The sequence below is a fragment of the Leucoraja erinacea genome, chromosome 1 (genome assembly GCF_028641065.1).
Source record: "Leucoraja erinacea ecotype New England chromosome 1, Leri_hhj_1, whole genome shotgun sequence".
Taxonomy (NCBI): Eukaryota; Metazoa; Chordata; class Chondrichthyes; order Rajiformes; family Rajidae; genus Leucoraja; species Leucoraja erinaceus.
This window is the reverse complement of record NC_073377.1, coordinates 156,138,380-156,163,203: the sequence shown is the minus strand read 5'-3', so window position 1 is coordinate 156,163,203 and position 24,824 is coordinate 156,138,380. Positions and strand designations below refer to the sequence as shown.

The following is a 24,824-nucleotide window of genomic DNA, read 5'->3' as shown; positions in this document are numbered from 1 at the left end:
GAGAGCCTCATCTATAGTCGAAGAGGTGAATCCCCGTTCCCTAAAGAGTGAGGACATCTCCGATGCCCTGGTGTGGAACACTTCATCCTGGCTGCAGATGCGGCGAAGACAGAGGAATTGGGAGTAGGGGATAGTCCTTGCAGGAAGCAGGGTGGGAAGAATTGTAGTCCAGATAGCCATGGGAATCCGTGGATTTGTAGTAACCACCATAACAGAGGTCCGCAAAATCGAGCGTTTACTGTAACCGGAGCAAAACACAGGTGGAGGAACTTCGTGGCTGAAACTAGGGTCTGTGGTGGGAACTACAATACTATACGTAGAAGGGTCACGACCCGAAACGTCAACTGTATTTCCTTTCTAAATGCTGGCTGACCCACTGAGTTTCTCCAGTAATTTGCTTTTTGTTAGGTTTTTTTCTTTAATTTCTGAGAGCATTTCTGGAGAGAAGGAATGGATGAAAATTCGAGTCCTCAGACAGAGTCCGGAGAGAAACTAGAGATATGGAAGGGTGAGGTGTGAAAACACCAACTGGGTACACAAAAAAGCTGGAGAAACTCAGCGGGTGCAGCAGCATCTATGGAGCGAAGGAAAAAGGCAACGTTTCGGGACGAAACGTTGCCTTTTTCCTTCGCCCCATAGATGCTGCTGCACCCGCTGAGTTTCTCCAGCTTTTTTGTGTACCTACAGTAGATGGCTAGTGCATGTGCCTTTAACATAGTGAACTCACCACTACTAACCACTCCTCTTGTTAGATGTATAATTGCAACCTCCCCACCTCCCCACCTCAAGTGCTCTCTCTCTAGCTCCGGTGACAGACCACGTACAGCTAGAACAGCAATGCTTGTGAACTATCAATAAACAATTAGTAAAGACACGATGTGTTGGTGAGACTTCTTTACACCTACGATGTTCCAGCATCTGCAGTTCCTTCTTAAAAACTGAGTATGAAGTCGGGTCTTGACCCGAAACGTCACACCATCTCTCCAGAGATGTTGCCTTCAGCACTTTGTGTCTGTCTTCGGTTTAAAGCAGCATCTGCAGTTCTGAGAGTCAGGAAATGAATACAGCTGATAGTCAGGTGGCTCCAGCCGCAGGGTGGAAAGCGTCAGGTCAAGCAAACGTGTGCGTGCAAAGTAAGTAACAATGCGTCGGAAGTATACGCGTGGAGGGCAGTGTATGCTGGGTACCACCGACCTTTAAACACAAGTCTCTAGCTGCTGGAAAATATCCTACAGCAGCTGTAGGATCTTTGGTTGCTGGCGTGAGCTGTGGCTGTGGCTGTGGCTGGGTGGGGAGTGGGACGATGTTGCAGGCGCTGCTGTTGCCGGGTGTGTGGTGCAGGTGGGGGGGCCGGGCTCGCGCGCCCGCGCTCCAGGGATCCCCGGGCCTCGCTCAGCGCCGCGCGCCCGGGCGGCAGTTGCACTCGCTGGTGTGGGGGCCGCGGGGCCTCCGCCCGGTACAGGCTGCGGCTGCAACTGCGGCAGCGGCTGGTCTTCGGGGCCTTCGTCCAGCTCCTGCCCCGCTTGGCCTACGCGGCTTTCGGACCGAGCAGCAGCAGATGGCGCTGACGCTGTCCGACTGGGAGAAGCGGCTGCTTGAGCGTTTGTGCAGCGGGCTGCTGGGCGGAGACAGGTCGTGTCTGGCTGAAGGCATCACCCTGGCGGAGTCGACGAACGGCCAGAAGAAGCACCTGGCTCGGCTACTGCTGCAGAAAGTGCTGGACTGTCAGAGGGAGCGGGAGCGGCTGAATGACCAGAAACCTCTGGCCTTCAGAATGGGTCAGTACAGCAGGACCACCGTGCTGAGCAGCAATGTCAACCTCATCAAATTAGGTTGTGGTTACTGTTGGTGAGGTCGCATTCAGAGTTTTGTATTCACCATTTCATTGGAAAGATGTCAAACTAGAGAGGGTACTGAGAAAATTTATAAGGATGTTGCCTTGATTAGTCGAGGTTGGGAGATAATTAGGTTGAGTAGGCTGGGTCTCTATTCCTTGGAGCACAGGAGGATGAGGGGTGATCTTATAGAGGTGTATAAGATCACAAGAGGAATAGATCGGGTAGATGCACAGAGTCGTTTGCCCAGTGTAGGTGAATCGAGGACCAGAGGAGATAGTTTTAACGTGAAGGAGAAAAGATTGAATAGGAACAAAGGTTGGTGGGTGTATGGAACATGATGCCGCAGTTGAGGCTGTGACTATCCCAACGTTTAAGAAACAGTTAGAGAAGTACATGGATCGGACGGGTTTGGAGGGATATGAACCAAACGCGGGTAGGTTGGACTCGTATAGCTGGGACATTGTTGGCTGGTGTGAGCAAGTTGGGCCGAACAGTCCATTTCCATGCTGTATCACTCTATGACTCGACGATTAAGCTAAACATTTATAGGCAAATGCTTATGCGGGAAATGAAGGGATACAGATCCAATGCAGGCAGAGATGATTAACTTGACATCATTTGTGCGAAGGAACTGCTGATGCTGGTTATAACCAAAGATAGACATAAAAAGCTGGAGTAACTCAGCAGCTCGGGCAGCATCTCTGGAGAAAAGGAATAGGTGATGTTTCGGGTCAAGGTCCTTCTTCAGACTGGGGAGAGGGAAACGAGAGATATAGATGGTAACATAAATACAGAACAAATAAATGAAAGAGATACAAAAAAGTAACGATGATCAAAAAAACAGTCCATTGCTGGATGTGAGCTAGGTGTTAACGAGTTATACAAACGATGAAACTCACCAGGAGGACAGTGAAACTAGTACAATGACTAGGGTGGGGGACAGAGAGAGAGGGGGGATCCAAGGGTTACTTGAAGTTAGAGAAATCAATATTGATACCAAAGATGGGCACAAAATGGTGGAGTAACTCATCTCTGGAGAGAAGGAATGGGTGATAGTTCGGGTTGAGATCTTTCTTCAGACTGGTTAGGGATAAGGGAAATGAGAGAGATATATAGACGGTGATGTGGAGAGATAAAGAATAATGAATGAAAGATATGCAAAAAAGTAACGATGATAAAGGCCATTGTTAGCTGTTTGTAGGGTGAAATTGAGAAGTTAGTACAACTTGGATGGGGGAGGGATAGAGAGAAGAATACTGGGGCTACCTGAAGTGAGAGAAATCAATATTCATACTATCCAAGCGAAATATGAGATGCTGTTGCTTCCATTTGCGTAGTCTCACTCTGACAATGGAGGACAATCATATCGCTGGGTTGTAAGCTGCTCAAGCAAAATATGAGGAAACTTGGCATCATGTTTGGCACGGGCATTGTGAGCTGAGGAGCCTGTTCCTGAACTGTTCTATATTCTAAACAATTTATGCAAAAGCGCAATACAGTGGATGCTGGAAATCTGAAATAACAATAAATATTTAGACAACGTCTGGTGAGAGGGAAACATTTAACAGTTTAGGTCAGTGATCTACAATCAGAACTGGGCACTTTTAAGATGAAGTGAAAGGAAAGAAGAGAATAAAAATAGTTTGCAGAAGGCAATAGGTGGAGCCTGCTCATGGTCTTACTTGAGAGAGGAGTAGACATTTTGTGTCAACCAGGGCTCACGTGATGTTTGTACATAGATCGCCTATTACTAGTGAACACTTCCACTTATCAGGTTGGTGTGAATTTGAAAGGTCTGGGGCTGGTTATTTGTGAGGAAGGGTCCTGACCCAAAACATCACCTATCTAATTTCTGCTGCCTCCTCCATATTCCTCACTGTGATGGACGGCGAAAAAAAAAGTTCAATCTCTTCCCTTGTTTGCTCTCCCGCAGTCAGGGGCTTTGAGCCCTCCGTTGACGGGACGATCTTGACTATTGCCGGCGGTGGGCCCTCCGCGTCGGGGTGATCAGCTCCTGCATCGGGGGATGTCAACTCCCCCGCACCGGACAATCGAACCCCCCGTCAGGGCTGGTCGCGCCTCTTTGTCGTTGGAGCTTCCCGACTAGCCTCTCCCGAGGCTGTGAGCTCGATGGTAAAGCCCGCAGGCCGCGGTTGGAGCGATCCCAGACAAGGGATCGACTCCGACATTAAGTTCACGCCCCACAGGGGCGCTCAAAGTCAGTCCAAGGAGGCTTCCAGCTCCATCGATAAAAAACATCTTGAAGTTTTACATTTTTTGGGACGTTGCTTTTCCTACTTAATGACCTCAACTGGTGATTAGTTTTGCAGGCAAAGTAAATGAAAGGATGAGTTCTGTATTGGGCGTAGAAAGAACTGCAATAATATTCTCTTGAATATCTACAAACACGAGTTGGTGATTATAGTCCTCGTGCTATCAATCGAAGGATGCCGTAGCAGTTTCAAATTCAATATGTGTACTTTGTATTTTTTACAATGAAATTGAAGGATTATGTAAGGCATAATTGAAATGGGAATTGAATGGGCAGCACAATAATGTAGCTGATAGTGGCACAGCTAGTAGAACTACTGCCTTACCGTGCCAACAACCGGAGTTTAATCCTCACCACCAATGTTATATGGAATTTGCCAGTTCTCCTTGTGACTGCATGGGTTTCATTGGATCCTCCGGGGTTCTCTTGCAATCCAAAGACATACAGGTTGGTAGGTTCATTGGTCATATCAATTGATGCTAATGTGCAGGTAAGTGGAGAATCTGGGGAGGTATGATGAGAATGTGATTGGAGTAAATATTGGGATTCATGCAAGATTAATGCATGAATGGGTTATCGATTGCCTAGGCTAGAACCATTGTACCATGCTATATCTATGACCTTTGCACACCTTGGATATTATAAAACTGATTCAAACTTATCCAAGCCTGTATCAAAACAATAACTTGACTTATTTCATACCTTTTCCAATTCCATATTTATTCAATATCACTGAATTAAATGGAAGAGTTCAAAGATTTGGAGCTGGTTAGAAACAAGTTTAGCCTATGGTGGCTTAATTTACTGATTTGCTCCTCAGGACTGTCTGGCCCACCTGGTGCTGGGAAATCTACATTTATTGAAAAATTTGGGAAAATGTTGACAGGAAAAGGACATAAAGTTGCTGTTCTAGCTGTTGATCCATCTTCAAAAACCACTGGAGGTATGTAAAGTTGCATATAAAATGAGATGCCTTCAAAGCAATGGAAGATCATACATTTTTTTTCCTCATGTTCTATAATATGTTTTTTGGTTTAATTGCAAGCTGGAAATTCTGCACTGAATATCGGAAAATACATATTAGGAAGGCGATGTTACAATGGTCGTGGGAGATTTCAATATGCAGATTGACCGGGAAAATCAGGATGGTACTGGATCACGAGAAAATAAATTTGTAGAATGCATGTGAGATGGCTTTTTAGAGCAGCTCGCAGTGGAGCCCACTAGAAAAAAACAATTCTGGAGTTGGTGGTGTGTAGATTTGCTTAGAGAGCTTAATGTGAAGGAACCCCAAGGAGGCCGGTGATCATAACATGATAGAATTCAACCTGTGAGTTCTCTAAGAGAGGGAGAAGGCAAAATCCGATGTATCGGTATTACTGTTGAGTAAAAGTAACCACAGAGGCATGCAGAAGGAGCTGGCTAAAGTGGATTGGACGTGGAATCCTACCAGGAATGATGGTGGAACTAATGGCCTGGGAGTAATTCGGGAATGATGGTGGGAAAGTGAAACTTGCAATGGGACAGGTGAAAAGAGAAGGCATTATGTCAAAGATTGGGGAGTAAAACCAACAGAAGGCAACTCGGGAGAGATGCAGGATCCTTTCATCCCAAAAAATTTATAAAGGGAAGGAAATGGACATACAAAGGACGCTGGAAATGTAGTGAAACAAAGATGGTGGCTGACAAAGCAAGTTTTGTGTCGGTCAAGGGACAGTGCCAAAAGCAAAAGAGAGAAGTGCATCGCAATATTCTCAAAGGATTATTGGGAAGCTTCTAAAAATGAATAAGTAATCAGGACCAGAAGGCAACTCAAAAAAAGGTAGCAATAAGGAGAGTAAAGACCTTTCAAAAATAACTAGTCAGGAATGGTAAGGACTGGCCAAATAAACTGTAAAAAGGGAGATTCCAAAACCATTTTTTCAAAATTTTTAAAGAATAAAAGAGAGAGGAGTAGAGTTTTTCCTTCGGCCACATTGGACCATGGGAAAATGACGCTGGAAAATGTGCAGTATCCGAAAGCCTGGGGAACACTTTTCGTAATTCAGATGGCGGATGAGCTGAATAAGTAGATTTTTGTGTCGGGTCATCATCCGTAGCGTGAGTTTGACACCAGCAACCCGCCAGTTTGAAATTCAAGAGAGTTTTTCTTGCAGAAGTGAGTGGGTTAGGCTGCTATATTCTGAGGAGGAGTTAGGAGAGGTGTACTGACTTGGGAAGCTGAAAGGAAGTGATTGAATTCTCAAAAGCCGCTGAATAAGGCCCTCCAATCCAGAGGAATCCGCTGCCCGAATGGACAACATTCCAGGGTTCTGAAAGGTAGCTTTGGAGGCATTAGTAGTGACCTTTCAAAAATAACTAGTCGGGAATGGTTCCAGAGGACTGGAAATTCACAAATGTAACTCCACTGTTAAAGAAGGGAGTGAGGCAAAAGAAGGGAAATTTTAAACCGGTTAGCCTGACTTCAATAGTTGGTAAGATTTTAGAGTCCATTATCAAGATGAAGTTTTGGGGTAGACAATAGGTGCAGGAGTAGGCCATATTTCCCTTCGAGCCAGCACTGTTCCCCATTCAATGTGATCATGGCTGATCATCCCCAATCAATACCGCGTTTTTTTTAAATACTCTCCATTTTAGTCTCTGTCACACTCTACACACTCGTTTTAAATGCTCTGTCATTTCAAATTCCCGCGTAAATGAAAACTATCCTTTGAACCCCCTTGGGATCTTGCATGTTCTTCTAAACTCCAAAGAACATAGATCTAATTTATTTTGCTGTTCATGATAGGACATAGTATTATCCTAGGAATGAGCCTTGTGAATTTCTTTTAGACTTCATGTTACGAATAAAACTCTGTCGTAACTTGGGGAAGATTGTATATCTTATATAAATACGTGAAATCTGGCTGTAACAAAGTTACACAGCATTTTTTCCCCCTGTTGGAATAAACAGAAATTGGCCATATTAGAACATATCATGTTCTAACGGGATACTGGGATAACGGGATACTGAGTTGGATGATCAGCCATGATCATATTGAATGGCGGTGCAGGCTCGAAGGGCCGAATGGCCTACTCCTGCACCTAATTTCTATGTTTCTATCATGTTTCAATGTTGCAAGTTTACAAAAGGGTGTCAAATATATTACTGTATTCTGTGAAATAAATTGACTTTAATAAAGGTTTTACAATTCCAAATTTTAGGTTCACTTTTGGGTGACAAAACCCGTATGATTGAACTTTCAAGGGATATGAATGCATATATTCGTCCATCACCCACTTTGGGTACTTTGGGAGGAGTTACCAGAACTACAAATGAAGCAATTCTTTTATGTGAAGGGGCAGGGTATGATATAATCCTTGTAGAAACTGTAGGTAAGTTTTCCGCATTTTAATTTTACATAATATAAATTATTTTTTGGATTACAATTTGCGTTTGCATCTTCATTTAAGCAGCCATGATGAATGTACTGTTTCTGCCAGTGATTTCCATCAGCATTCACATTTAAGTAACGAGGATGATTGATGAGGATAGGGAAATGAATGTTGTCTACATAAACTTTAGTAAGGCATTTGACAAGGTCCATCGTGGTAGGCTGATCCAGAAGATGAAGATGTATATGATTAATGAGATCACTACTGGGACCTCTGTTGTTTAAGGTGTATATTAAAATGTAATTTGGTTGGTTGGTAAGTTTGCAGATGAAACAAAAGATGGTGGAGTTGCGGACAGTGAAGAAGGCTGTCAAAGGATGGAGCAGGATATATTAGTTACACACATTGACAGAGAAATGGTAGATGGAGTTGAATCCAGGCAAATGTGAGGTGTTGCTCTTTGGAAGGTGAAATGTAAGGGGAAATTATGCAGTTGATGGCAGGACCCTTCACAGCTTTGATGTATAGAGGGATCTTGGGATAGTAGTCCATTGCTCCCTGAAATATACCCTTGTAGATAGAATGACAAAGCATGTGTGTGGTATGCTTGCCTTCATTGGTCAGGCATCGAAAATAAGTCGGGAAATCGTTGCAGCTCTGTGGCACTTCACTTAGACTACATTTGAAACACTGAGGGGAGACCTGATAGATGTTTATCAAATTATGAGAGGCAGGGTAGATGGTTGGTACTTTTTTCCCAGGGTAGAAATGCCAAATACTGGAAGGAATAAGGTTTAAGGTGAGAGGGGGGGGGGGGGGGGGGGGGGGGGGTGTGGAGATATGGAGTTTTGCGGGGCAAGTTTTTTTTACCTAGAGAGTAGTAATTGCCTGAAACATGCTGCCAGGGTGGTGCTGGAAGCAGGTACGATAATGGCATTCAAGAGGCTTTTAGATGGGCACATGAATATGCAGGGAATTGCAAGATATAAATCATGAAGGGTTCAGCACAGACCTAGTGGGCTGATTCCTCTGCTGCACTGTTCTATGTTCCACATTTATTAGATGCAACTTGCTTTTAAAATGTATGTGAAGGCTATTAATTAGTAAGGCTATTAATTATTGATGCATGTTTAACAAATTGCCAATTTTGTCTGAGACTTGTCACTAAACGCTTCATAGAATTTGACTACCCATCAGTTACAGATATATCCAGATATACCCTCTTTTAATTGGTGAAAGATTTGCAGATCTCCATTCCTTTGGCACTATTCTTGTGTGAAAGGAGGATTGAAAGATTATGGCAGGAACTTCATGCAGGAAGTTCATTTTCTTCAGTTAAGACTTTTGCTTTGAGCATGGCAACATTTTAAATACCATTTTATTTTTTATCCTATCTGGGATTTCTATTGTAGTGTTCCAGTTTAAGTTGCCTGTTAAACTTTTCAAAGGCAACCCCTTTTCCCTTTTTAGATCCCTTGCTGATTTTTGTACTTTCTGTAGGTTGTTTAATTCTTCACCATTATGATTTTGTCACCTCAAACAGATGTTTCCAGTTTAATTTTATTGTGCACATCTTCTGTCATTCAAAGAGCTCTTTCTCACTTGGGGAAGTGACGATATTCTTTAATTTGATTTGATAGAATTTTGATAGAATTTATTTGCCACACAACCAGGGTCGGTGGAATTTGGGTTGTCTGCAGCGGTACAATAACAAAGAACACACAACCACAATGTTTTCAGATTGGCCATTAACTGTTTTACCTGCCAACCTTGGTATCCAATCAAACCGTGCAATCTCCCTTGTCAGCCTATTGAAATTGGTGCTCTTTATATTAAACATCGTTGATTTGTTTCTTAGAACTTTAGATTGATCTGAACCAATTACTACACTTATTATTTTGTGATACTCTCCATATGAAGCATATCATTTGCTAGAATTACTCAGCACTTGTTCCTTCCTCATTGATTTAGAAATGTTGAGTTGTAGATGATGAAAAGTACTAAAGGGCCTGTCCCACTTAGGCTATTTTTAGGCGACTACAGGTGACTAGGGTGTCACCTGTATGGTCATGAGTAGTCTCCTCAGTTGTCCAAAGAGTTGTAGCGTCTTTCTGGTTGCCGCTGGATTTTCAACATTCAAACATTTTCGGCAAAAGTTGGCGACAGTGGGTTGACGCCAATGAGCGTAGCTTGACTTCTCCTGACGTAGGTGCTGTCGTAGGTTGTCACCAGATGATGTAGGTTGTTGCCAGTGCTGACTTTGGTGAATTCCATTGGCGACTACCTACGTCAACCGGCGACAGGTACCGGCGACTAAATTGTCTTCAGTTGTCACCGACAGGGTCGTAGCTTGTTGCGGGTGGATGTAGGTTAACTTCGGTTATCGTGGGTTGTCGCCTGCATGGTCGTTGGTGGAGGTCCTAATGGGTCGCCGGTTGTCGGTAGCTTGACGTCGACTAGATGGTAGGTTGTCATAGACATTGTCGTGGGGGGTCCAGTCGCCGGTTTTTCGGCTACCTGCTACGACTATGACAATCGCCGACAGTCGCCTAAAAAATCGCCTAAGTGGGATAGGCCCTTTAAAGCAAAAGTTTGTTTTGAAGAATTGTCTTGTTCTCTCGTGGGAGGGTAATAGATCTGATGTTATAGATTAATTATTTCATATTGATGACAACAATTTAACATGTCTTTAAAATATTGGTAAATGTATGAATTTGGGGGTAAACTAGAGGCTAGAAACTCTTCAACTATATATAATTGCTGAAAGTTAAGATAGCAGAGGCTTATCTGATTTGTTTCTGGTGAAAATCGGGTATTTTGTCTTGGCTGCACCAATTGTAACTTCTGATAAATGTGACAGGTAATCATGTGCATCCAGCTATTTGTTCGCCCTTTGACTGACATAAACCAATTTTTACACAATGAGTGATAGTATTTCCTGTTGAGACTGTTCCAACATAGCCCATCTGTTACAGCATTGTCACAGCAAGACTAATGTTGGAGTCCATCTAAAAACTCAAAGAAAACGAGGGAAAATAAACTTCTTCAGGAAAAAATATACCTTAGAATCCCAATCAGATGCATTTAAAATTACAATTTTAACACTTCAATAGTTGACTTCAATGGCCAGTTTCTGAACTGTAGTGTTAATTTATATTGCAAATTAAGAATTTTTTGTCTTCCTTATTGTGAGATTCTTTTACTCAAAGCATATAATGTGGAGGCTGAGCTAACTGGATTCCAAAATAAAGATCTGGAGACAAGAAAAACACATGCTCAATGCTTCTGTTGCAAGTAGCAAGTCAGCAAAGTATTATCCACTACTTGACACAGCTGGAGTATTAAGTGTGACTTAATATGATTCCCAATGTGTGGCCACTGCCAACTCCACTGTTGAGTGGTTGCATACATCAACAGTGAGTATGCCACTCATTTTTGATGTATGCAACCATTCAACCGTGTGGTAGGACCAATTCTTAGAAAGTGTATTGAGAAAGCAGGTAGAATACTAACATAACTTGGAAGATGTTGAGCTTCAAAGTTTTCCAACACTTAAGGCATTACTGGAGGAAGTAGATTGAGATGCTTATTCCATGGAGGACAAGAAGGAGGCGGTCTGGATAAACTCACAATGGGTAGGGTACTAAATGCTATAACGGTCAATTCAATGAGCCTGGATTTGGTACAGAAAAAATAATAATAATGTTACATGTGGTCAAAATTTGAATGTATCTTCATATAAACTATCCTCCTAGTTTCCACATAACACTTGGGAACTGTTCAGTACACCACCATTATTAACAATTTCCATCAATTAGAATAGCGATGTCCAACCTGCAGTTTGTCATCTTCCTACCAGAGAGTCGTGACTTTAATGCATGCTGCTCAGAGAACTCTCAGTAATTTTAGCATTGATTTTCCGCTAAAAATCCAGTGCCATGTGATCTCAGTGCACTCGAGGTCACAAGACTCGCATGTGTTGATAGTGCCAGCAATGAAGATAAACCAAAAAAAAACCTCTTCCAAGTTCATAGGGAACCTCCTACACCTGATTTCCTTTTGCTATTAAGAATTCTGGAAGAAAAATGCACCAGACCAAAAGAGTTTATTTTTGTTGATTGTGGTCCAGGAGGCTGAAAGTGAATTACCTTGTAAAATAGATTCAAAAACTCAAATATTTTCCAATTATCAAAATTGGCATACCTGTTAAACTGATAAACACATGCCATTGCTGGGCATGCAATGACATCATTCATTGAAAATTCCTACATAGCATTATAGTACTATTAGTCCGACAAAGTCATTTCACTGGTGACACAAGGCAGAGAGCAAATTTGTACTTTTAACCTGTAATACCACATTTGATATTTTCAGCATTGGTGAAGTAAACGTGTTCAAGTTGTCTCTATTTGTATAAGGGGTGAATATTGCTAAGAAGCCTTTGGGCATGGAGAGGCCTGATGGGAAAAGTTGGGTCCTTCCCTGCCATTACATTATTCATCATGTTATAGGAGTAAAACTACATATTTGTTGCCCCTTTTTGGTTGAATGATTAAGCAAACGTCCAGATTAAAAGAAACATTTTTTGCATCCATTTTTTTCATAGATAAATTACCGTATTCTTAAAATATGGCAGCTTCCTCAGTACTCCTTCCAAGTGATAACAATGGTGCCCTTCAGGATTGTGTGCTTAGTCCAATTGTGCAAGTTCCTTCCAGGGATCTGACTTGGTCAGGTCCTCTTGCCTTAACCAGATAGCATAACACCCTTTGGTGGAGCTTGGATTGCTTGCTCTTACATTATATTCAGCCCTGTATCACCTTGACAATATGAACAGGATGCTACTCAATGATTACAACTCGGCTTTCAACGCCATAATACTGAAAGCACGTACCTACATTTCTGGACCTTGGCTTTGGGACCTCCATCTACAACTGCCTTTGGGCACTTGACTGATAGACCTCAGTAGTTTAGAATTTCATCCAACCTGACCCTCGGTGTTGGGGCCCTTCAGGAGTGCGCGCTTAGTCCCTTGTTCTACTTTCTGTGCACCCATGACTGGCCAAATACAGCGCCACCTCGATCTTTAAGTTTGCCGATGATATCATTATTGTCAGCTGATTATACGATGATGAGACAAAGTTTAGGAAAGAGATTGAGAACTTAGTATTGTGATATTGGGCCAGTAATCCGGTCCTTGACATCAGCAAGTTGAAAGAGTTGATTGTTGACCCAATGAAGCAAGGGGTGAGCACAAGCCTCAATGGAGCTGCTATAGAGATGCTCCAAATTCCTCAGCATCCATGTCACCAACAACCTAACCTGGTCCCTTCACACAGATGCTGGGACTAAGAAAACGCATCAGCGTACTTACTTTCTTAGGTGTCTGAGAAGATTCGGCATGTCCATGAGGATTTTCTTGAACTTTTATAGATGACTTATAGAAAGTATTCAGATGGGATGCGATCCAATCTATATGACTGTACAGCTACTCTGCTATTGACTACTTGAATTTTCAGAGATTAGTGAAAGATAGCCCAGTCCATCAGTTCTTTCCATCTAATCAATCTTCATGGTGTGTTGCATCAGGCAGGCTGTAAGGATTGTCAAATATGCCTGTCACTGACTATTTCCTTTTCTCATCTATCTCCTGGAGCTTGAAAACAGAACAGGCTGTTGGGAGTAAGAATTTCTTATCCTTTTAAACACCTTCCGTATTGCTATCCGATCTCTGAACCAATCTCTTCTTACTCATTACATTCTCGGAGATGTTGCCACATACTCTTAACTTTGCATGGCAACATCTCAGAGAACGTGTTGTGTGAGAAGAGATTGATTACTCTTAGCTTTACATCATTGGTCATTCCGTTATTGTGTTTTAATATTATTTTGTTCTACAATCTTGCACCATTCTGCTATTTGGCACTTTATATTTATTGTTGTATTTATCATTACAGCATGCATACTATTTACTCTGCAAAGGGTAAGAAATTCTTACTCCAAACAGCCTGTTAGGAGTTTAATTTATCAGGTTGCTGAAGATTTGTAATTTGGCAGCATGGATGTACCTCCGTTAATCACCCTCCTCTTGAAACATGTTAGTAATAGTAGTAATTAATGGTGGCAAATCACATAGTCAGTTCCTAGATTTGCCTCATCCGAATACTGCAAAGTGCATACACACATCTCGGAGCTTGTTTATACTGTCAATTATTAAACTATGAGAATCACCTTAAACACTTTGCACAACATTTCCACACTTAACCTTTACTTGCAGGTCACTAGAGGCAACACAGCTAATCAGGGTACCAGCATTCTATAATCCCTGAATCCCAAGGAGGAGATGGTGACACTATGATTGGAACAGCCTTTATTGAAGTTATGATCAGGTTCTGACTTATCAGCACTGAGGCTAAAATGATAAAACAATATTGCATATCTGACCCTACCCTCATCAGAAGTATTTATCTTTTGTTCCTCAAACTCCTCTGATTTAGACTCTGTAAAAATGTAGCTAGGTAGTGGTAAAGAGCAGCAGATGGAAGTGTAATAACAGTATTAGGAAAGAATGCCATCAAATGAGTTAACATTTGTAGCCACCATCTCGGATACCGCAGTCAACATCTCAGATACTGTGTTGATTGAAGGAAGTAGTTTACACGCAGGGGCCAGCACATGGTGAGGTACTAGATGTGGATCACCAACAGCAAAGACAGGAGGCAAATATAGCATAGATGTTGTGTCACTGGAGGTGAGGTTGCCCACATGTTCTTCTACCGATGTTTCAGATGAGGTCTTTAATGGGATAAAGGATGTTGAATTTTGAGATGTTTGTTGTATTGGTAGTCTTCCCAGAAAGCCTGCAAGTAATATCAAGGAATGTGGAAGTGCCAAATATGGAGCTTTCTTCAGAGATCAAAGCCCATCCTTTCTAATTTGCTAGTTGTAGGAAACTTTCTTAGCGCAAATTTAGCTCCAACTCTGACAGTAGAGATCTTAGTTGTCATTGTAAATCAAGCAAATCTCTCCAATTTCTGGATGCTGCAATTAAAGTTCCACAATAAAATGTCAACTTGCTTCTTTTCTAGAAGTCCAAAGATGATTTGCTATTTCAGAAGCTCAGACCTGCTATTATTGGCAGCAATGACCTATGTTCAACGTGGCTTTCAATGTAATGCAGCAGTACTGTAGTCTGTTGTCTAACAGATTCTCTGGGTGCCACAGCAATCCTAGTAGTTGCATGGAGCAATGTGTGAGAATGCCTTCATTTTCTATCGTTTCAGCCCCATTGCTGTTCACCAACTCTCTAATGGCTCCTCCAGTCATAGCATAACCCTCCTCCTTGGAATTCAGGACATGCAGCCATGCTAGTGTCCTGGTCTGCTGCTGCTGCATCCCTTGACTTGCAGATGAAAGGTAAGTTCATAAGAGAGTGTTGTATAATGTGGTTGAGATGTGATTGCCATTGATTAATAATGCTGACTATCTCAGTGTGATTACAGCTGTCCTGTTTCATGAGGAAAGGACTTGTCTTCCATTTCTGCCCCCTTGCCAGTCCTATTGCTATTACTCAACTTTTCAGATCCAGAATACACCACCTCGGCTGATGTGGTTATAATTCATTAGCCCGCCAAGTTACCTATGATGCTTACCTGGTGCCATAAAAATGTCTTGCCACCCCTTTTCCTGCTGTCACGATAACTATCATGACAGCAGGATCCCTACTCGGCTAACTATGGATTATAGGTAACTGTAATAATTTCGAGCAAATCGTTTGGTTCATTCATATAACTTGCACAAAGAGGGATATGTAGGGCATCTAGTTTCTAACAAGGACTGAAGATGATGCTTTGGATTTCGCAGTAAATAGTTGTTACACTAGATGTGATTGCCATGAATTAATAGTGCTGAATAAGCCTGAAGAAGGGTCTCGACCCGAAACGTCTCCTATTCCTTTTCTTCAGAGATGCTGCCTGATTCACTGAGTTACTCCAACATTTGTGTCTATCTTCATTGTTAAACTAGCTGTGGTTGTCTGATGAACAATTTGGAGACTCCGAAGAGGCTAAGCGACGTGTCATCCTCGGCAGATGATGTTGCAGAAGGGTGAAATAGGAATGAGCCAAGAATAGATGTTTGGGAGACATCACATAGGTGCAGAATCTTTGGCTTAATTTGAAGAAATAAGAATGGCACTAAGAATTTGAGGTCCCAACCACATGGATGACGATGGAGAGACTTTGGAGGACATGTGATTTATTGAATTGCAAATAGTTTGAGAAGACAGGATGAAAATGGATTACCTTAAAAGAATAAATGATTATCACAATTGCTTGGATGGCAGTTTTGGTGACACAGATGAAAACATGATGGAGGGCTTCAAGCAAACCATCTGGGAAAGATCAGTATAAATTTGGGAATGTTGAAAAATAGATAGACAAGATGCAGAGGTGCCTTGAAAGTAAATCCATCAAATGATTAATTTACATTTGCAGGCAATGTGCATGCTTTGAGTTATAACTTTTATTTCAAATTTCAAATACTTGCTTTTATTGACATACTTGTTTTCTAATTTTTTTTATTATAGCGAAGTGCAATTGGCATCAGTTAGGTAGGGATTTGGTAAGACCATACCCAGAGCTGGAACCTAGAGCAACAAACAATCTGCTGGAGTATTCCTGCCCCCAACAGCATCTGTTGGGAATGGGGAAGAATTGTTGACATTTCGTGTTGAAATCCTGCATCAGTGTATTGCTGTTTTGCACTTTTTTCTTTGATTACGTTGGAGGAGCCTGGATTGAAAGAACACCATAGAGGTAGAGAGTACATTTAAAAAAAGTTATGCTATGACTGGAGGAGCCATTAGAGAGTTGGTGAACAGCAATGGGGCTGAAACGATAGAAAATGAAGGCACATCAATGCAACAACACAACAAATAAATATACAATAAACAATAATAAAATACGTTATCAGTTTTACTACAGTTAAAAAAGAGGTAGCTCTTTTTCCACAGAGATTTGGCATAGTATTCAAGCAAAATAAATATGATTTCAAAGCATTACAACTTATCATGATTGATAATTTCATATTTTTGCCGGTTATTTAACTTTACTAGCAGAATGGAGTAATTTCTTGAAGCAAGTCAAAATTGGTACCAAATCCTGCTTTTGAATTACACGGCAAAGCAGTTTTTGTGACTTTCTTTGTAACATATTAAAATAAATCTGATCCAGTTTCTGATGTCAGTTAGTGATCTTTCATGAGAATTTGCATTAACTCTGATCTGCTCTCTGTAATTGCTGGCTGCTAAGCTTACTGAGTATTTTCAGCATCTTGCATCTCAATTTCAGATTTCTAGCTTTTATGAGCCGTATCAGATTTTACAAATCATTTGACTGAATAAGAGCATAAGAAATGGGAGCAGGAATAGTCCCTTTGCTCTGCACCTCCATTCATGTGTTTATGGCTGATCTATGTTTCTGATCTTCCCAGCACTATCTCCATATTCCTTGATGCCATTAATATGCCAGAAGTGCAGTAAGCTCTCATGAATGAAGGCAATTACAGAAATTATTTAAACCATCAAAAAAAAAAATTGTCCATCAAAGTGGTATGAGATTTCATTTTTGCAGTCAGTAGAAATAAGGATTACCTAATTTTAGTTGTTTTCTAGTTTGAGAATTCTTAACCTTGATGTTCTGTCGGTCACACTGAAACTATTTATTTTTGTGTTGATCATACTTTTCAACACTTTTGTTGATCCATAATCCTTCCCATTTCCAGTTGCTTGATGTAGTTTAACTAAACCACATTCTGTAAAGCAATGCCAATGAGCTTTGTGTTTTACACAGGTGTGGGCCAATCTGAGTTTGCAGTGGCAGACATGGTGGATATGTTTATCTTGTTTATTTCACCAGCAGGGGGAGATGAACTCCAGGTAAGATGGAAACTACCAAATCATTTTGTTTTAATGCATTGCTCATTGACACGTAAAATTAAGAATAAATAGAAATGATTTCATTCAAAAAATAATTCAATGCTTTTCATTTTTAGAGGAGGATAAACAAACAATTGAGCTTTAGAATAGTATTGAAAATTATGGGGAAAAAAAGATAGTTAATCCGCGTGTCACGCAGGATCTCTTGAAAACGTGGATATGTGACATTTTGGGTCCATCTAAATGATTAGATGGGGAAGGAAATTCTGAGCAAGGGTGCAGAGGTGTTATAAGATGTAGGAAGGAACTGCTGATGCTCGTTTAGACTAAAGATAGGCACAAAGAGCTGCAGTAACCCTGGAGAAAAGGAATAGGTGACATTTCGGGTTGAACCCCTTCTTCAGAGGAGATACATAAGATATTAACCGAGGTTTGAGCTCATGGGATCCAAAGAAAGTTGGCAACTGGATCAGAAATTAGCTTGAAATAGGAGGCAGAAAATTATGATGATGAAGGTAAAGGGGTGTTCTTGTATTTGGAAAACTTTGATCAGTGTCGTTCCACAAAATTTAGTGCTGGGATCCTACTATTTGTTATTTACATTAAGAATTTGGATGAGAACACGGGAGATATGATTAGAAAATTTGCAGATGACACAAAAATTGGTGATATTTGTTGAAAATATGGAAAATAGCATTAGGCTACGACTTTGCTAAGATGGGAAGTGGATGGCAGATTCAATTTAATTCTAATAAATTGACATGATCTTGTTGGGCTAAAGGACCTTTGTCGTTCTGTGTAACTCAAAATGCAATATGTACTTTTAGAGCGCTAACGGACATAAGAAATACATAGAACAGTACAGTATAAGAACATGCTCTTCAGCCCAAAATGTCTGAACCAAACATGATGCAAGACCAACTCTTATCTACCTGCACTATTTGAGTTTTTCATCCTGGGAAAAAGATTCTGGCTGTCTACTCAGAATATGCCTCATAATTTTATAAACTTATATCAAATCTCCCTGCAACCTCTAGCATTCTAGAGAAAACAATTCAAGTCTGTCCAACTTCTCCCTGTGGCTAATGCCCCCTAATCCAGGCATCCTGGTAAACCGCCTCTGCACCCTTTTCAAATCCTCCACATCCTTGCTGTCCAAGTCCAAAGATCCCTGAAGGTGGCAGACAGTGAATAAGATTGCAACGCAGGCTTGCTTGCATTAATCCAGGCATAGTATATGAGCACAGGAGTTACAGAACAACTTTGTAGTATGGGAACCAGACTGTGCATGTAGTCCACAGCAGGAGTATTATGGACAGCATATTGTACAGGAGAGTGTGTGGAAGAGATGGTCCACAATATACAGTGCCCTCCTTAATGTTTGGGACAAAGAAAGACCCATCATTTATTTATTTGCCTCTGTACTCCACAATTTGAGATTCGTAGTAGAAAAAAATTAATGTGGTTAAAGTGCACATGGTCAGATTTTAATAAAGGCCAATTTAATACATTTTGGTTTCACCACAAATAAATTACAGCTGTGTTTATAGTCCGTAGCCCCCCAAGCCCCTTATGCTTGTTTTGGGGGCTAGTCCCCTTCCGTTTTTTCGTCAACATATAAAAGGCATGCTCAATTGGGTTCAGATCAGGTAATTGACTTGGCCATTCGAGAATTGACCATTTTTTAGTTTTGAAAAATGACTTTGTTGCTTTAGCAGTATGTTTGGGATCATTGTCTTGCTATAGCATGAACTGCCGACCACTGTTTTGAGGCATTTGTTTGAACTTGAGTAGATAGGATGTGTCTATAGTCCTCCTCCAATCTTTCCATCACCTTTGGAAACTTTTATTGCTGTTAAATCAATATGAGGGCCAAAGTTGTGCCAATGAAGTCAAAGAATCCATTATGATAATGAGAAACAAGAATAAAACTGTTAGAGACATCAGCCAAACTTTAGGCTGACCAAAATCAACTGTTTGGCTGCTGAAGGAACTGACTCACTTAACTTCATTGGTGACACGTCTGCTGATGGTAGTAGTTTAATGAATTCTGAAGAATATAGACACATCCTATCTATTCCTACATTTATTCAATTTTATTCTCCCACATTACCTCCTCCCAGATTCTACCACTCGCCCATCCACTGAGGCAATTAACCCGTTTGTGGGAGGCACTGCAAGTGTTCGTTTAAACCAAAGACAGACACAAAAAGCTAGAGTGACTCAGTGGGTCAGGGAGCATCTCTGGACAAAAAGGAGAAGGGTCTTGATCCGAAACATTACCTATTCCTTTTCTCCAGAGATGCTTCCTGACCCAGTGAGTTACTTCAGCTTTTTGGGTCAGTCTTTGGGGTAATTAACCCACTGTACATGATAGGAAACCAGGTTAAGAGGAATCCCACATAGTCATAGGAAAAACATGCAAACTTCACCCATCAATGCCAAGATCTGGATCTAACAATCATTGGAGCTTTGAGGCGGCAGCTCTACCAGCTGTGCCATCGTACCACTGTCCCATCCATCGCATATCGTTATTGATGGGAACTGTAGAGCAGTCAATAACTAAGCTTTATTACCTGTTCCATTGAAATGAAATTGGGATGCAGCTGAAAATTAAGATTAATATTAAGAAAATATTGAAATTTTAATGTGCATTAAATTTAATTTCATATGTTGATCTCTGACTCTACTTGTGTTTGATTATGAATAATTTTGCCTTCTGCTTGATGCCGAATTAGAAAGTGAACACTAGAATATTTACGTTTCTACAGCAAATTGCAGGATAGTTTCAGCTACTCTTAAATTACTTTCAGTTGAAATGACAAGGAACAATGCAATTTGCATTGGGTAATTATCAATATGGTGCCAACTGGAAAATCTGTATCAGAATAGAATGTTCTGCAAAGTATGAATCATGCACAACTTTTAGATCATTACTGAAATGACTGATTGGGTTTAGCAGCAATGCCTCTTCTGGATCAGCATCCTGCCAATGTTTTAATGTTCAGAGTTACAAATAAATAATAATCAAGAATATTTGTCACACTTAAGTCATTCCCCAGCAAGCATTACAAGTGCCTTCCTAAGTGAGAGAGAGAGAGAAAATTATTGAAGGGGCCAATTAATTTAAAAATAGAGCACATTTCATTGAATTTCTTTAATCAGATTCAATAGTAGATCAATATTTTTTTTTCTTCCTTAGGGAATTAAACGTGGTATAATAGAGATGGCAGATTTGGTTGTGGTAACTAAAGCTGATGGAGAACTCCTTGGTCCTGCGCGAAAGATACAAGCTGAATATACAAGTGCTTTAAAGCTGCTTCATAAACAGTCCAAGAGTTGGAGGCCAAAGGTGGTATACATAAAGTATGAGTGTGCATACCTTACAAATGAATCCCACATCTTGCTCTGAATCTTACAGCATTTTTACTGGCAGCAACGTAGAATTATCCATCATCAAAGTATCATAAGTAATTTGCTTCAGTTTTTAATTAGTTACAGGACGTTTTAGCCTTTATAACACTTACGCAGAATTTCCTTCATCTCAGTCTTTGAAATACCATTTTATTTTCCTTTTTTTCAGTTGATGAATATTATTGATGACTATTATCTGCAAGTAAAAACATTATTCCCAGGAAATTGATAGTGCCAAAACTTTGGAATATGTGCCAAATAAGTGATTCCTGCTCAGAAATAAGGTGCAGAAGAACTTAGCAGGTCAGCAGAATGTGTAGAGAAAATGGACAGTCGATCAAATCCGGACCCTTCAGATGGAATCGTGGTAGAAAGCAGGAAAAGAGTTGGTTGGATCAAAGTCTAGCAAGTGATAGGTGGATACAGATGAGGGGGAATGATTAGCAAATGGGTGGATTATGTGACAAAGGGTGGCAAAAGGGTGTCAAATAAGGGGGGGAAAGTATGAAATGGAAAACTGGAAGGGTGGAATGGGATTAAGAGGAGGGGGAATATTGGATTTGGGGATGGAAGATGAGCATGCAGAGGAGTGTAAAAGAACAGAGTCACAAGGTTGGTGGGAGAAATGTGTGTGCACTGGAATAAGGGTGGGGCAGGTGAAAGAGGTGAGATAGGGGGGCTGATTAATAGCGTTTGGTTGTAGGCTACCCAAATGGAACATGAGGTGCTTTTCTTGCAGTTTGTGTGTGGCCTCATTTTGGCAATGAAGGGGACCAAGGACAGAAAGGTCAGTATAGGAATGTGAAGGGGAGTTAAAATGGTTAGCGAGCGGGTGCTCCAGCAGACAGAGGGCTAGTGTCTGGTGAAACTGTTGCCTAGTCTATGCTTTTTGTTACCGATGTAAAGGAGGCTACATTTGGAGCACCAAGCAACAGACTGCAAGAGATGCTTGTCTCTGACCTGGACATTATACTGGGAATGCTAGATAAACGCAATATAGGTGATGCAGGGACAGGTGTTGCATCTCCTGAAGCTGCCATCCAAAGTGCCTGGTGAGGGGGTGAGTTGGGTGGGCACAAACCCAGGAATTGCACAGAGAGTCGTCCCAGAAGAAAGCGGAAAGGGGTGGTGACGGGAAGATATGACTAGATGTGGGATCATGACGAAGGTGGTGAAAAAGTCGGTGAATTATGTATTGGATGTGGAGGCTGGTGAAAGGTGAGGACCAGAGGAACTCTATCCCAGTTCTGTCTGTGGTAGGAGAGCAAGAGTTCCCTCTAATAAGCAAAACTTCCTCTAACTTGCTGAGGCCATGTGTCAGCTCTCGGACTCAACGTTGACCGTGACGATATCGATGAACACCAAACCACCACCACTCAAATTATCATCAATATTTTTTTCCTCTGGGAATCTCTCCTAGATAGCATGCACCCTTATAATTCTCTAACATTCTCAAGATTGCATTTTTTTTGGCTCCAAGTGAGTCCTGCTCTTGTGCTTGCACATTCCACACTCTGATTACAAAGGGACCCTTTAATGATACAAACATGTCCAAACTGAAACTGCAGTGAAAACATTTGCATTTTCCAATTTATACTCCAGGTACGCACAGCCCTCTCGAGAGCTTTTAACATATTCTTCACGCTGTTTTCGCTTCCTCTTTTTTTCATTTTTTTCCTGTCTCATGTCTGACTAACACCCCAGTCATTCTATCTTCAGCCTCAGAATGATGCGATTGTGTGCCCTATAATTATGAATTTAATGGAAATTTGATTATTTTATGGGTTACATCATATAGAGTCTTGCCCAATGTTCTACAAATAAACCTTATGCAGATTTTATTTGTAGCATTTAGATAATGAAACAAGACATTATCTAAATGTGGGTTTAATTGTTGAAAGGCAAACTAGAGTTCTAAGCCAGCCATTGCCAAGTTGAAAAATATGTACAAGTCATGAAATGCAGGAATCCATTTAGGTTGCAATCCATATATGTTTATTCTTTTTGAATACATTGTACATCTATGTAAAATTATCTTGAGTTTGTTCCACTTTAATAATGGGTATTAAAAAAAAACAATTTATTATAAATATCCCACATAAAAATGCATATATGTCACTTTTACTTTTGATTAGTTCAAATAGCTATTGTCAGTCTTTTTATTCCACATTTTACATAATGATATAGACTAACAGATTAGGGTGCTAATTTTAACTTTTTTCGTATTTTTTTTGTTGTCATCTTAGTTCCTTGGCAATTATTGTCTTCAATAATTTTTAAGAATTTCAACTTCCTTGATATGGCCCAAGTTTTGTGAAAAGTCAATTTAGAAAGAATGAGGCTGCAGACCAGTGTGCCTTGGTCTGTACCTTCCTCGTAGCTTACTATCCTCGGCTTCACTCCTTATTTTTCCTTCTGTAAGTATATCCAAATCACTTAATGTCCATTCATCATCCTATGCTTCAGTCGAGCCTTTCTTGCTTATCTGAACTTCCTATGAACATCTGAAACCTCTTACCTGGCTGCTCATAGGCCAAACAAATGCTTGGAATTCTGTGGAATATGTCTTTATCTCCTGCTTTAATGGCAGGGACAATACTGAAGGGTTATTTAGAGGAGAGAATACTCCCCCTCCGCTCATGGAATTGCAGAGTTGCAAAACCAATATATTTTTTGATTCCCTATTGTGTATTCATGTAACTGAGTACATCTGTGAAATAACATATGTGTGTCCCACATTGCCAAAGGAGACACCTGCAGAGTAAGAGGAACAATGGGGATCTACCGTGGGAGAACCACTGGGGAGGGAGAATAAAAGGGGGAGCCGGTGTTCGGCTTTGTCAGCACCGTAGGTGGCTGCTATTTGTATGCATTGGATATGCAAGCAAAGTGCATGTGACAGTATTTCATTCCATTCCACCGATGAGAAAATAAATATGCCCAATTATAAATACCTCTGTGATAAATGCTAATCACAATGTCAGAAGACTAATGATTTGTCTAAAAATTGCAGACGTGCTTAAATAAAAACCCTAAGCAGAAGTTGCAAAATAGTTACAGAAAAGATAACTTGTTTTTGTGGTAACTCGTGCCATAGTCCAGGAGCAGACAAACAAAAAGGCTCAGGTGCTAGAAATCAGAAATAAATATCGGGATTGCTACCAACATTTTGATGCCACAGACTAGAGTTTTGTTGTGGATTTGGCATGAATGTCATTATGAAATGTTTAACTTTCAACTTGCAATGCCATGGAGCTGCTTCAGTTATATGATGGTGTGGATTTGAATTTACAGTTTGCATAGTATTAGTAATTACTGGGTTCAGAGAATTATTTATTTTGTAAACCTTACTCATTTTCCTTTTTTTTTTTTAGGTGATGCGAGTGTCTTCAAAATACGGAGAAGGGTTTACTAGTCTCTGGGAGAAAATGACAGAATTCCACACTACATTAGGTGCAACTGGTGAGTTGCAAATAAAAAGGCAAAGACAGCAAAAGGTGTGGATGTGGAATATGATCCAAGAGAATGTTACTGAGTATCTCTGTAACCACCCTGCTGTCAGAAATCAAATTCCCAACTTGGAGGAGAAGGTTGTCAGGGGTGATATAACTCCTGGTCTTGCTGCAGACATCCTTTTGAGGACATTTTCAGAAAAAAAAGAAATACTGTAAATGCTGTAAATACTGATTAATATAGATTATATATTTATGACACATATTTACACTGCTAATTTCTGATCGGCCAAAATGTGTTAAGGAACATTCCTGAGGAACTGAGCAGAATTTTTATGTTACGGAATCTTTATGAAGAATTTCTTGTTTTTCTATTGCGCGCAAATAAAAACATCCTTTGTACTTGTACAGATTATTTCTTTGATTTTGTGCAAAATGATCTGGTTTCCTATGCTGAGCTGAAGTGATTGTATTTCATTCATGAGTTTTTCAATATTGTTTAGTCACTATAGAAATTAAAATTGTATGAAACAGTT

At 40.7% G+C, this 24,824-nt stretch overlaps 1 protein-coding gene across 2 annotated transcripts; it reads left to right on the top strand.

Moving 5' to 3' along the window:
* Nucleotides 1–1,181: 1,181 nt before the first annotated feature.
* mmaa (metabolism of cobalamin associated A) lies at nucleotides 1,182–24,824 on the top strand. 2 transcript variants are annotated; one of them, XM_055646297.1, is made up of 6 exons: nucleotides 1,187–1,778; nucleotides 4,931–5,053; nucleotides 7,315–7,485; nucleotides 17,337–17,422; nucleotides 20,625–20,774; nucleotides 24,211–24,824. In XM_055646297.1, the coding sequence occupies exons 1-6, from the start codon at nucleotides 1,304–1,306 to the stop codon at nucleotides 24,505–24,507; spliced, it is 1,302 nt and encodes a 433-aa protein (XP_055502272.1). In that variant the 5' UTR covers nucleotides 1,187–1,303; the 3' UTR covers nucleotides 24,508–24,824. The 2 variants fall into 2 exon arrangements, with proteins under 2 accessions (XP_055502281.1, XP_055502272.1); XM_055646306.1 differs by lacking the exon at nucleotides 20,625–20,774 and having other exon boundaries at nucleotides 1,182–1,778.